This window comes from Cyclopterus lumpus, chromosome 11, assembly GCF_009769545.1.
Source record: "Cyclopterus lumpus isolate fCycLum1 chromosome 11, fCycLum1.pri, whole genome shotgun sequence".
Taxonomy (NCBI): domain Eukaryota; kingdom Metazoa; phylum Chordata; class Actinopteri; order Perciformes; family Cyclopteridae; genus Cyclopterus; species Cyclopterus lumpus.
The window spans coordinates 5,556,945-5,570,254 of NC_046976.1; the positions used below are offsets into that span (position 1 = coordinate 5,556,945).

At 44.0% G+C, this 13,310-nt stretch overlaps 1 protein-coding gene across 1 annotated transcript in view; it reads left to right on the plus strand.

Moving 5' to 3' along the window:
- The first annotated feature begins 204 nt into the window (after positions 1-204).
- The window catches only part of angpt1 (angiopoietin 1), a 46,713-nt gene continuing 33,607 nt past the window's right edge, over positions 205-13,310 (plus strand). The window contains exon 1 of the mRNA XM_034545442.1: positions 205-597. Coding sequence (XP_034401333.1) covers positions 205-597 — 393 coding nt within the window. The remainder of the gene's footprint in view (positions 598-13,310) is intronic.

Sequence of the window (13,310 nt, forward strand, 5' to 3'; positions counted from 1 at the left end):
AACTTTTCCCCGTCGGGACAAGAACTTAAAAGGGGCTCTGGAGACACAGCATGGTCCACTGTAAGGATGGATGACACAGGCTAACAATGTACCCCAACACTTCTCTGATCCAGCTCTAAAAGGGAACATTTAGCCAAACGAAGAAGGACCGGCGAGAGATACAAGCACCCGATTCATCTCCAACTTTGACCCCAGGCTTCTACGATGCCGTGGGACAACTACGGCCACCACTTGTTCTCCCTGGCAGCACTTCTGGTGATTGTGAGCTGCGGAGGAGGGGAGCAGCGCAGAGGGACGGATAGCAGCAGCAGCAGCAGCACCAGCACCAGCAGCACAGGTGGCAGCAGCAGCAGTTCTGGAGGAAGTAGTAACCGACGCTTTCACAAGATCCAGCATGGCCAGTGCACCTATACGTTCATCCTGCCTGAGGGCGATGGAGCCAGAGGGGGCTCCTGCAGGGAGGCGAAAGCCGGGAGCCCGCAGCACAGCGGCAACTCTCTCCAGAGGGACGCTCCGCCGCCGGAGCCCGACTTCCCCAACCAGAAGATCCAGCAGCTCGAGCACATTATGGAGAATTATACCCAGTGGCTCCAGAAGGTAAGGTGTGGGGGTAAGTGTGTGTGTGGGGGGGGGGCTTCAATGCACTGCGAAACCAAATCGGCCAACAGTCCTTAAAAACAAAGTAAATTCAACTGTTTTATTCGCACATTTTTGTGTTTTCTTAATGAAAACAGAAATTAAGTTAAAGTTTTTTTTTTTTATATCATATCTGCAACGACCCTACATAAGACCGTATCTGGTCTCTTTAGAAGTCAACACCGTCGTATATATTTGTTGAGATATTTGTGTTCCCGTGGCCGTGTGTGGTCTCCGCAGAGTGTCTGTTCTCACAAGATAACTTGTTTTGGTTTCTGGACGAGGCTCTCAGACTAAAAACTGTGCCGCGTTGGCGGTTTTCTCCTCGACGACACGTTGTTTGTCGGCAGTGTTTGTCAGGATTTGTACACGCTTTGGAGTTTTTTATTTCTTTCTCTCTCTTGTCTGGACGATGCGGTGTGATGCTCTGTCCTTGGTCTCGTGAAAACCTCTCAAGATGATTGGATGTGCTCCAAATGACATTGTGGTCCATTCGCTGTATTTTTTTTATTCCTGATCATTTGTCATAACAAAGCTTCGATCAAACGACGAAATGGTGTCTCGAAGACAGAGGTTCGTATGAACCCTGCTGTTATGTAACTGTACATTCTGTGAGGACAAATGTTGTGTTCTGGATGTCTCACAGCTGTCTGATTTATTTATTTATTTAGGATTTTTTTTCTTCTTTTTCGCCTCCACAGACCGTCTTGTGCCGCTGCATCTCCTCTCGTCTGTCGCTCCGTATCCGTGCAGAAAACGCATCCATGTTTTTATTGAATTTTTTTCCCTGAGTAAACTAGCCTTTGAGTAAATTCCACAGATGTCCGTTTGAGTTGCGCAGAGCGTCGGCCACAGAGCAGAGGTAGTTATATGTCAGTCACCCCCTGCTCTCCAGTGGGCTGTCTCTTTAATGGCAGGAAGTCAGAGGGAGTCCCTGGAGACGCTCAGAGGAGGAAAAGACAGAGAAACAGAACGCTCCCTCTATTTATTCAAGTCAAGGACATGAGAGTGTAACTTGAACATCCAGACTCCCGTATAAAGAAAAAATAAAATAAAATCTTAAACCTGTTTTATTTTTCTACAGAATAGAATAATCTTTATTTTTGTTTTTCTTTTGTTGTGACATAAAGTAACTCCCATTTAAAGACTCTCGAACGACCAAATCGATATGTATTTATAGATCCACGGAGGTGTTTGCTATGTTCAAATATGGCTCTGCTGTAATGTTAATGAGCTGCGAATCATCGCGAGGTCGTCACTGATATGGCTTGGCAGGCACTCTGCTTTTCTAAGCTCTGAGACTTTGTGTCTCCAACGAGAGCGAGACTATCTCGCTGAAATGAATACGTGAATCAAATAAACAAAGTTCCCAGATTCGGCAAGGAACCGGCTCCTTAACGTCCCACAATGTTGTTCTCGAGGAAGATTAGCAGGTTCAATCTTAATTAATTGCGTAAAAGCTGATGGTTTATTTTTCTTGTCCATTGAAGCAAATGCATGCACGGATAACGTGCGGGTGGATTTGATGGATTGCGGTTGGACTGGGGAATAAATCAACGTGAACTTCATCGATACCCCGAGTCGATTCCTTAGCAATCGGCGTGCCCTCCCAAATGTGTCGGGGCTTCTCTCCGGCGCGCCTGCTTTTCATTTGCCCTCGGTAAAACCTTCTCTCCTCAGGTCGGAGGAAATGGTCGTTCCTCATGCAATTACCCAGGCGTTGGTCACCGCGTGTTACAGCGAGATGGTGATTGAGTTTGTAATTTAGGAGGTACGGTGTTCAGATTCCCTCTCTAAAGCACAGGGTTTTGGATGGAAACCCAAATGAAACATTGTACAAGAGTTCTTTTTTGTTTGTTTACAGGGCAGAATCTGAAAATACCCGCTAATAACAATGTGTGTAATTATCAGCGTCTTATTGGACTGCACATAATATCACTGACTTTATCTCAGTTTAGAGAAGGAACTCACTGTATAATGGTGTATGTCAAGGTCATGGCAGAAGTAAGCCACAAAAATGTGCCCTTTTTCTCTTTTCGAGCACTTTTTGTTGATGAGTTTCAGGGTTTGCTATTTGAAGTCTGTAAACCTGTGTGTGTTCCGCATGGCTCCCAAAAGCGATCAATGTGTCAGGAAAGGCCAGGGGTGAAATAACACCGGCTTTATCTTTGCTCAGTGGACCTCATCCGTCTGTGATAGTACAAGTGATACTATGAAAACAGAACGGCGGCGTTGGTAGACTGAAGGTCTGACTAATGAGACCTCTCGAGTAACTCTCTCCTCAGACGTCTGCCATCGCCACCAACCATGCCTCTTTCCTTGACACGGTGGAGGCCTGCTGGACCGCAGACATTTTTCATTCTAAAAGAAGAAAGAACGATTTCACTTCCAATATCGAATGCATTCAAAGATCGTGTTGTATAGTAATAGTTAGCGGATTATATATAAAGAAAAGTGTGACATGAACAGAGTTACATTAAACTTCAGCCCCCCCCCCCCCACCCCCCTTGGGTCTGAAGTCCACACTGCATCATTTTGCAAAAAAATCCTGGACAAGGGGCTGAAACCACGCCCACTTTTGTAAGACGAAGGCCTCGACGCGGTGTCGCCAAATATGAAAGCTGCAGTAGCTTGCGAAATAGCGATGTTGGCGTGGGGCACTGAATTTGATGGATTCACTGTTTATCAGACAACAAATAAGACGATAATTACGAACGCAGTCCCTCCGCCCCTCCTCCCGCTGTTTAGGGACTACTTTCCCGGGAGGAGAGTGGGCGGCAGCTTCAGAGACGGACCGTCATGGCAGCTTGAATTCTGCCAGCACAAACCCTAGCCCCTCCTCCCAGCTGCCGGCTCCTAGTCGGGGACCCAGCCCTCTTCTCCGCTCGCTTTCTGTAACCAGAGTAACGTTAGTATGCTATCTAGCGCTCTTTGAGAACAAGGAAAGCCCTTACTGCTTCATATGTAGACTCTTGTCCCTGCGTAGGAAAGCACATGGCTCTCTCCAGTCCACAGACAGGAGAGAGCAGGCGAGGAGGGGGTTCTGAGCAGAGGGCGCAAAGTCTTCATTTCATTACGTAGATTAGTCCCAAATGATCGACCCGTCTCAGAAGGGGCTTTTGCACGGGGTTTTAGAGCCATTTGTAACCGTGAAATGCGTTTTTTCTATTAGACAGCTTAGATTTGAAAAAGAAGAAAAAAACATGTTTAAGTGTGCAGTTACTCCTCACATTTCCTGGGTGCATGTTTCAAAAATATTGGACAAAAGTATAAGTATAAAGATTAGCGCAAGAAGATAATTGGCGTAGACAGTTCAGAGGGGACACTTAAACACACAGTGGTAATTCATCCTAATTGCACTGCATGGGGGAAGGAGGAGGGGGACGACATCAGGATGCAGTTAACATTTTTCATTGGACAGAAGATTAAGTGTCCTGGCCGGTCTATCTATCTATCTTAATCACACCAGCGTTTTCTCTTTTTTTTTAACTGCTGCTCTAAGAGAAAGCTCGCCCTGATGTAGCTCCAGCTCCTGATGAAAGAGACTGGACCGTTCCAGATAGCACTGCCGGGCCTGGGTGCTCAGTCCAGTGCGGGAGGTAGACAGAGAGAGTGATGCAGCAAACAGCTGTTGGGGAAGTGTTTTAAGTCTGAGATCTTTCCTTCCTCAAGCTGAGGTAGAGTATATGGACCCTGATAACATTCCTGACCAGTCAAAGGTGACTTGTGTTTGTCCAAGAATTACCTCCCTGCCTGTCTGCAAGGCAAGGAGGCTTTACTGTCAGAGAGGAGATGCAGCAGAAAAACAAGTTGCTTACCACATGAAACAAAACCAATTAGCTTGGTGCTTTGCAAAATTGAGCCCTGAAATGGCAGCAGAAAAATAATCAATCGATTCAGTGCGACATTGGTGAAATCAATCAAAAACAGTGATCTTAGATCTGTCGAACAAAGACTACAACCCCCATTTATTCACCAACCAACCAAGTCAAGTCCATTTTATTCATTTGGCCTATTATCACAAATTGGCCTCAAACTCATTTAACAAAAAGGCATTTTGAGTTGCCCCCTTTTTCATTCACAGATTGCAGCCACAGCTCCATCAGACCCGCACAGTGTGACAATCAGTGAAGTCAATGCTCTCCTTTGGTCTTTTCGACTTTGGAACTACCTGAACAGTTGCAGCTCAAGGATGGATGGCAGCAGTCAGCAAAGGGAAAGTAGTTTATGTGCTTTCCTGTTGAGAGTTAAATTATGAGATTAATAAAGATTCAAATATATGTTTAAGATGAAGGGAGCCATGAAACATTTAGCTTCACAGGAGCAACTACCTCCTGGAAGATACTGATCCAGGGTCAGCGAGAAGTCTGGCACATAACCACAAGTAAAGCCGTAACTTGTCACTTCTACACTTGGTTATGGATTAAATAAACGAGATATAAAGTTGCATGCTGCATTGATGAGCTTAAGAGGTGTTACCTTTGGATCTAGCTGTTTCACCTTCCTTCAGGTCTTTATGCTAAGCTAACTGTCTTCTGACTATACAGACCTCATGTCTGGTATACATCTTTAATTTGCAACGCTATTACCCATTCCATGCCTGATATTTGATATTGAGAACTATTTAAAGGCCTTTTTAAGTACCATATTTCAAGCAACATGAATATAAATATTTCCTACAAAACCCTTTTTTTAATATAAGCCAAACTTCTTAACTTTCTGAATATTTGCAGCTACTCGAGCTTTGCCAGAATATAGCCGAGTCTGTGATGTGCGTGCGCCATTATTGCGCCATTATTTTTAAAGCCCGTTAGAAGGCTGGTGGGCTTTTTTGAATTTTTCTTAAATTGTGTTTATTTGATTTTTGATTTTTTTCCCTTTCAAGGAAGAACAAGTTACAAATACAGTAAACATAAGGAACAAGCTACCAGACAATTATAAATAAAAATACAAATAATGATAAAAGTAACATAAATTATATAAGATGACACTCAAAACTAGATGGCACACTCATTGATACATTGGCAAGGGGTATTTAGACAGTGGGATGCTCAGCGATTGTACAGGGGTAATGACTATTGTCACTTCAGAGCCCTAAGAAATTGAGGGCCCTTTACAAAGTCCAAGAAGGAAGTCCACATCTCTTCAAACTGTGCATACTTTCCTTTCAATGAATATGTTATTTTTTCCATGGCTATAACTTGTACAGTGTCCTCTAGCCAGCCTTTGGTAGTCGGCTTCTGTATAGATTTCCAACATTTTGCAATAGTCCGTCTGGCTTGTAGTAGGCATAGGTAACCATCTTTCTGTTAGCTCTGCTGAGATTAATGAGAAGGCTGGTGGGCTTTTGTTGCTCTGAAGGACAATGTCTCTCGTTGGAAGCCGAGACTGGATCGGTTACTCAAGATGAAAAGAAAAGGTTGCACCGTATCACATGAAGTACATATTTAGAGAATCCCCTTTTTACCTCTCTAATTCATCATGGATGATGACAATTTGGCCAAGATAGCATTTTAGCCAGCCAAATTGTGTTTCTGCTGTTGGGAGTGAAAGTAATAGATCATGTCGTTTCCCTCCTGGTGGAGACAGTAGAAAGTGGTTGAGAGCAGTGTTTCTGGAGGAGGACGGCCTGTGCCAAACTAAGCTGTTGGACAAAGGGAGGGGGGAAAGCTATCGACGGTGTCTCATCCCTGTGAAATTCCCATCATTCTGCCTCTCCACGAACATCGACTGTGCCGCAATAACAGTAGTTTAAAAGGATATAGCGACATGTGGGCAGCAGCTTGTTTCCCTTTCATACTGGGAGTTCATAAGCGAAAGGGTGAATATGTTTCTCTACTTGGTGCTATCAGAGGGCCACACAGCGTGCCTGGGGATCCAAGGAGAAAGCTATCTATTTTAGGGGGTGACTGCCTCTATGAGTGTTTATTTTCACTGATAATGTGGGCCAAAACTAACAATCGGATGATGCAGAAAAGGCTAAGAAATGCTCGGAGGAATAAAAAGCTCTTCCTTCCTGACCTCAAAAACTTGTAAAAAGGAAACTGCTGAAGGACACTACAATAACAGCATCCAAAAGAAAAAGGTTGCATCGGTCGTACTCTGGGTGAAAGCGAAAAGGAAACGGAGCCCTCTGCTTAGCACGTCGTGGGAATAGGGGAAACAAACATTACGGCCATGCCACGGTATTTCCACATGGACGTGAAAACGGAGCCCAACATTGTTAATGTGCCTGATTTTGAAGAAAAAGGGTCAATTAGTAGTTTTGTCACGCTCGATATGGCAAGCCACTTTGTTTTGAGGCCCCCCTTTTTTCCAGAAATCATATTTCAGTGCAGGCCCTAAACATGCTGGAAGTTGTGATATTGGGCAGGCAGGTTTTGTACACCTCTGTCTCTTTTAAACTCAATGAACGAAGAAAGAAATGTCTCTCCGCGTCTTGAATCCCTCTCGTTGGTTCTTTTTCCATCAGTCATCGTAGTGAAACGCTCTCTGCTGGGTACTTTAGAGGGGATTTATTTTTGTTTTAATTATAAGGTTATACATTTGGCTAAATGCGTGCAGGATTTATGATATCCCTTCTGAAAACATTGTTGCTTTAAAGCTTGCAGCTTGGCACCCACTGTGAAATAAATGGAGAGTTTCCTCTGATGGTCTGTGTTTCCATGTGCCCTCGAAGTACATTCATCCGCGTAATGTTGCTAATTTTTCTTCATTTGGTTTCCGAAGTGCTCTGCATTGTGTCACTCAGGTATGAAAGTGATATCTTTTAGCTGCATTGATAGCTCTTTTTTTTAAGGCCACTCGGAGGAAGCGAAACATACTATAAACCTAAAATTGACATACCGCAATTTTTTCCCCCTGTTGAATGTGAGTCCAATATTAATTCTCATTTTAGCTCTGTTTTTTGTCTCCACCGACTCCAGAAGTAAATATCTGACTCGTATGCTGCGAAAAGTTCCACCGTGTTCAACTGCTGGTTTCTTATTTTGTCTGTCCGTTTGTTATTTCATATTCCGATTATCAATTTTTCGCAATTTTCTTTCTTAACCCCAATTAATGTTAACGCAGACAAGCCGGTCACTTGGGAATTAATTATAATATACGAAGCGTCTGATTAAGTTAGTAGTTCCAAATGTTTTTACGGTGGCTCCTACACAGCTATTTTGGTTTTTGGACTCGCAGTTGTGACAAATTGTGAACGGCTGTGAAGTTTTACTGTCTGTGTCGAGGTCAAGAAATATCAGAGGGGTCAAGCATCTTGGCTGATTTGTAAAAAAAAAAAAAAAACTAAAAGAAATGGCACAAGCTGCACTGCTGGGATTAAAAAGACGCTGATGAGAGTGAACCAAAGCGTTTCAGCTGCAGGCCTTAGAAAACCAAAACGAGCTAAAAGACGCTCCAACGGAGCTGAGAGTCAACTGGTAACCATCTGCGGGCTCGTCATCACAAGCCACGTCTTGCACACACACGCGGTCATTTGATCCATTGTTGATAGAAATAAATGGATCATAGCATATTTCATGTATTGTGAATGTGAGTGCTCTGCAGTGGTATTGACTGTGGCATTTAAATATTTTCTTTTGAAATGAGTGGAACAAGAGCAAATGCTTTCTTCTAAGGAATGAGTATAAATAATATTATTCCGGGCAGGCAAGTGGAAGTCATTTGTACTGAGAGTGTAAGTTATGGTCTGAGGAGCTGCCAAAAGCCCCGAGGTTCATGGCTGTATCTCTGCCACTGCTAAGGCTGAGCGACTGCGTTGCCAAATATTAGATAGTAATAGGTTAGATGGAGTGAAACATTAGACATTACAGTCAATCTGAGCACGCAGTTATATAACGGGCAAGTACTGTGGCGTTATCACGGCCTGCCGCACATCACAACTGTGTTTGAACTTGTTTCAGTCCCAGAACCGGCTGTTATCTTCATTGTGTTTTTGTTTTATAATGACTCTCGATAAACAGAGCGGATGACAATATTACTCACCCTTATCTGCTGCTATTTATTTCCCTCCAGGCTTTAGATTCACTCAGGTTGTGCGCTGTAAATCAGGGTTTGATGAAGGTCGAGGGAACTGAAACGCCACGGAGAAACCAAGCGGCTTGAGAATTTGAGCTGCTCGCAACGGATACCGCAGGATGTCCACACAGTGGGAATTTACTGTAACGTGTCAGCCGCTGTGTTTTTTTTTCTTTCCCTGCTTTTGCTTTCAGGGAAAGAAAACAGAGGAAACATACATGTCTTGTGTTGCCGGTTCCTGGCAGGGAGCTGGAGAACAATTCACCGCAAGTTGTATGTGCCTCGTTTCATGTACATCACATTTTCTTTTAAGTTCACCGTAAGTTGCGTCGCTTCATCAACTCGTATTTCTATACGTTGTTCCGGCGAAGTCTAAAGTGGGGAGAAAGAATTCCTGAAGCCTCCCCACATGCGACCTCCTAGGCCGACTCTCCCCGCAGCGTCTCTTTCGCTCGGCCCGACAGATGTTGCTTTCTGAGTGGATGTCTTTGTCTATCAACGCTGGGGAGCCTTCCAGAGGACAGAACCGATTCACCTTTATTTATTTCATTTTTCTTTTCTTTTTTTTTGTGGAGTTCAGCCCCCCGCGGATTTGGTGTTGCTACGATTTCAAATAGAAGGAAAACAAAAAGGAATCGCATTCGGACAGTTGGGAGTTAAATCTGAGAAGTGAGCGCTGTAGAATCAGTCCGAGTGGTGTAAAACTAACGACATGGAGCAAGTAAAGGTCGGGGGAAAAAGAAAGAAAGAAGGAGACGGTGACAGGGTGCAAGATACTGGGTGAAAAATAAAGCGCTCCATTCCCCCACAATGGGGGCTAGATAGATGTTTAAATGGCTAATGGTTGGATCCACTATTTTATTTTTGTTCTTGTGGCAAAAGGGATATTATTATTTATTGAATCTTTTTTTTTTTTTGTCCTGTGGTGTGGGTGAGAGAGGAGAGTTGGTGGGTGAACATCTGGTGATGTATTCACATGCAACGTAAGACAAACACATCATTATGGTAGACAGTCTGGAACTCCGTTTATCGGGGAGCGTTGGGTTTTTCCATCGGCAGCGCTGACATGAGTCTACACGCGCTTGTTTAAAGAGAAGAGAGGTGTGATGTCACGCGTCACTGCGACCGCTTTGTAAACTGGGCTTTTATAAATGTTAATAAAATAGTGATGAAAAACTTTTTTAACTTGCAAACTGTGAACTGTCGCAAAAAAAGCGATTAGGTCCGGAAGATTCACGCCACTTCGCCGGCTCTCTCTCTCTCTCTCTCTCTCCCTGCAGGGTCGAACGGGGCTCTTCAACTACTTAAATTGTTTACTGGAGAAAATTGTTTATCTTGCTTTTTTTTTTCTCTATGTGCACCGGATTGATGCATTTAACTTCAGAATGCAACCTACACAATTTAGGGTGAATATTACAAAAATGTTATCCTATCAATCTATCTATCTATCTATCTATCTATATAAATCACAGGGGAAAAAATTGCAATGTCAATTGTTTTTTTCCAATATTGTACACACCTAAATTATACATTAGCAGTAATACAGTACAACATGAACATGAAAGCATTGCTCTGTTTTTTTTGGAATGTGAAAGTGCAATAAAAAAAAACGAGTTGTCCCTAAAATCAAGGAATTATTGTAACGGCAAGGCGACTTCTACGGAGCAGCGTTGGCCTCGTCTGGGCCCCGAGCCAGGCTTCTCACGTTCAGCACCGGGGCCGCAGTTGGCTCACAAACTACAGACTGTGACACAGTGAAAGTGTGTTACGTGTCCCCTTTGCTTTGTTAAAAAAAATAACACCCTTCCAAACATATTACAGAGCATGTCAAAGGTCCTCGTAATAATACATTTGCGTTACTTGACCTTCCGTCACTTCCTTTTTCGTCCTCTCAGCTCGTTGCGCCTTTGGTGGTGGCTCGGTCGGTGATGTCACAGCAGGTGATTAGCTGATGGAAAACACCTGCTGCACTCTGTATGTTGCATTGCTTTGATGAAGATTATTCGGGATACACACGCTTTTTCTTGCCTGATACCAGTGCCTGGAATAAAGGGTTCAGCTTCCACCGGTGATGTATTTACCTTTTCTTTTCAAAATCCATATTCCCCATCGAGTGTAAACCGATCGGGGTCACTCCTAAATCAGCACGAGGCTGTAACGCATCACTAATTCTCAGCCGTACGAATGACCTTGAATACAAAAGAAATGTTTTGGACTTCAGTTTCCTTGACTTTTCTTCAGCTCTCCATTTTTAAAGCAATACATCCTGATATTTGATACGTTTGGCATCCGTCGCCTCGTTCGTTGGCACACATTACGTTCTAAATGGCGGGGCCACTTTAACGTGACTGGTGCACATCGGTAGCTCGTTGACCTCACGCGGTGTCATGAAATGTGCTCTCAGGAGACGAGATGAAGACGTTTTTTTTTCACCTCGACTGCCACATTAGTCAGACGAGGATACGAGGTCGTGAAACTAACTCTTAAAGCTCAAACTCATTATGTGAGGCGAACGGTTGGCTGTTGAATTTGATTTGTCTCGGGATCTGATCCGCGTTGTTATTCCGACAGTTTAACAGTTAACGCTCCTCCAAAGTACAAGTGTGTCACAGTAGCCGCAGACTAGTCCTGAAATGTGAAGGAAGTCGCTCTTAAATCTGTCATTGATCGAACAGATGGATGTGTTTTTTTGGGGGGTCTTCGTTTACAGACCAAATACAAATGCTTACAAATGGCTCTTGATGTTTATTTAAATTGACTCGTTTGCAGTGGTTCCGCTTCGGAGAGGCCGATCCCTCCCGGCGCCTTTTGTGTTTGTGGATTTCTGCATGTGTGCGCAGACGAATCTGCGTCGCTCTTAATGTCTCTTTCTGCACGCGTGTTCGTGCACAACATTGTTTGAGTCTGTATTTGGATGACATGACCTTCAGCCTAACTGATGGCTCGTAAAAGTAACAAATGAGATGTGACTTGCTGCGGCTGAAAAGAGGCCGTCACATTTTGACTGCATTATGCATCTGATGCGTCTAAAATGGCACGGGTCACACTAATGAACAATGTCAGAAACAAACTTCCTGTCTTCAGTCTTCACTCATTTTTGCTTGATTCATTCCCCTTATATTTAAAATGATACAGCTGAGGTCCTTGGAATGTGCATAGTTGATCAATCTCAGTTAAAGGTCCATAAGGGTAGCCGTTCTGGAGCTTCTCATGAGCTTGACCAGAAGACGTTATTAGCTAAGTTGTCTTAAAAGTCTTCTTGAGTTTTCAAAGTTCATTCTTGATCTCGAAAACCGCCGCAGGTGACAACAAAATGTATTAAGAAATCTCATCCAGAGGTCCAATAGGTAGCTGATACTTTTAAAGGGCCAGTGTGTAGCATTTACGGAGGTCTATTAGTATTGTTGTATTTTTGTGACCTTCTAGTGAGCCGTTTATATGAGCACATGGAGCGGGTTCTCTTCACGGAGTCCGCCATGTTTCGACGGTGGCCCAGAACGGACAAACAAAACACTAGCTGTAGATAGGGGCCATTCACATTTTCAAATTTTCTCGGCAATCCACGTATTTGTCCTCTACGCCTTTAGCCAGTTAGGAGAAGTTCTAAAATGTCTCTGAAACAAATGGAAATCGGAACATCTACCACACCAAGACAACTGACAAAAGAGCATCTGCTGCGACTCAATCGGAGCTCCACGAAAGTGACCTTGAAGTGAGATTTGAGATTCTCAATTCAACCACTATCTCCGCAATATTCTCGCCCCTGAAGTACAAAAGGGGCTAACGGGATGAGATCAGTTGTCCGTTTGTGTTAGGTGGAGATGTGCTTTGTTCATGAGAACGGTTTATGCTCTGCAGGTCTGTGGGATGTGCGAGGATGTGTTGACATAACGATCCCCAGTCTAGATGCGCTTGGTTTTGATCATTTGAGCCATCCTCTGCTTTTTACTGTGCTTACACACTCGTCTGGTGAACTTCAGCCTAACGAACGTACAAATAAATACACAGAAACCTGGGCACAGGGACCGGCCAGGGATCGTACATCCAGTGCACTGTGTGTCCTGCATGCTTCTCAGAACTCTGCAAGTTCTTCTCTCCTGTGTTATGTAGAAGTTCCCAACAGAAATATGCTGTGAATCACCCAACAATGAAAGCCCCGACAAATTGCACATTTGCCATGCTTGTTCCAACTGATTTTAGTTGCATGACTCACAAATGCATTCACCCCATGGCTTTTCTAGGAAGAGCTGTACCGCAGCAGTCTATAAAGACATAAGAACACGCACGTTATCAGCATTTTAATCCATCATCGGCTGAAGGCCAGACAGCAGCAACTGTTTCTAATGCGGCGGCGGCTGAAAAGTGTCTGTGAGCTGCGCTTTATCACTAATAGCAGCATCTACTTTTCCTCCTCCCCAACAGCCACGGTGAACCACGGGTCAGGCTGACACAGCTCCATCTGGAGATGTTAGTCTGGCTACCGCACCTCGTCTTCCTGCTCATCTCCTCTTGTTTAGATTGAGTGTCGCTTCAGCATCACTTAGGGGGGAATTTAGGCCCGCACACACACACACACAGACACACTCCACACTGCATTAATGTACCACCATCCATACTTAAGGGTGCCCCATCTGATAAATAGTCTGGTGTCT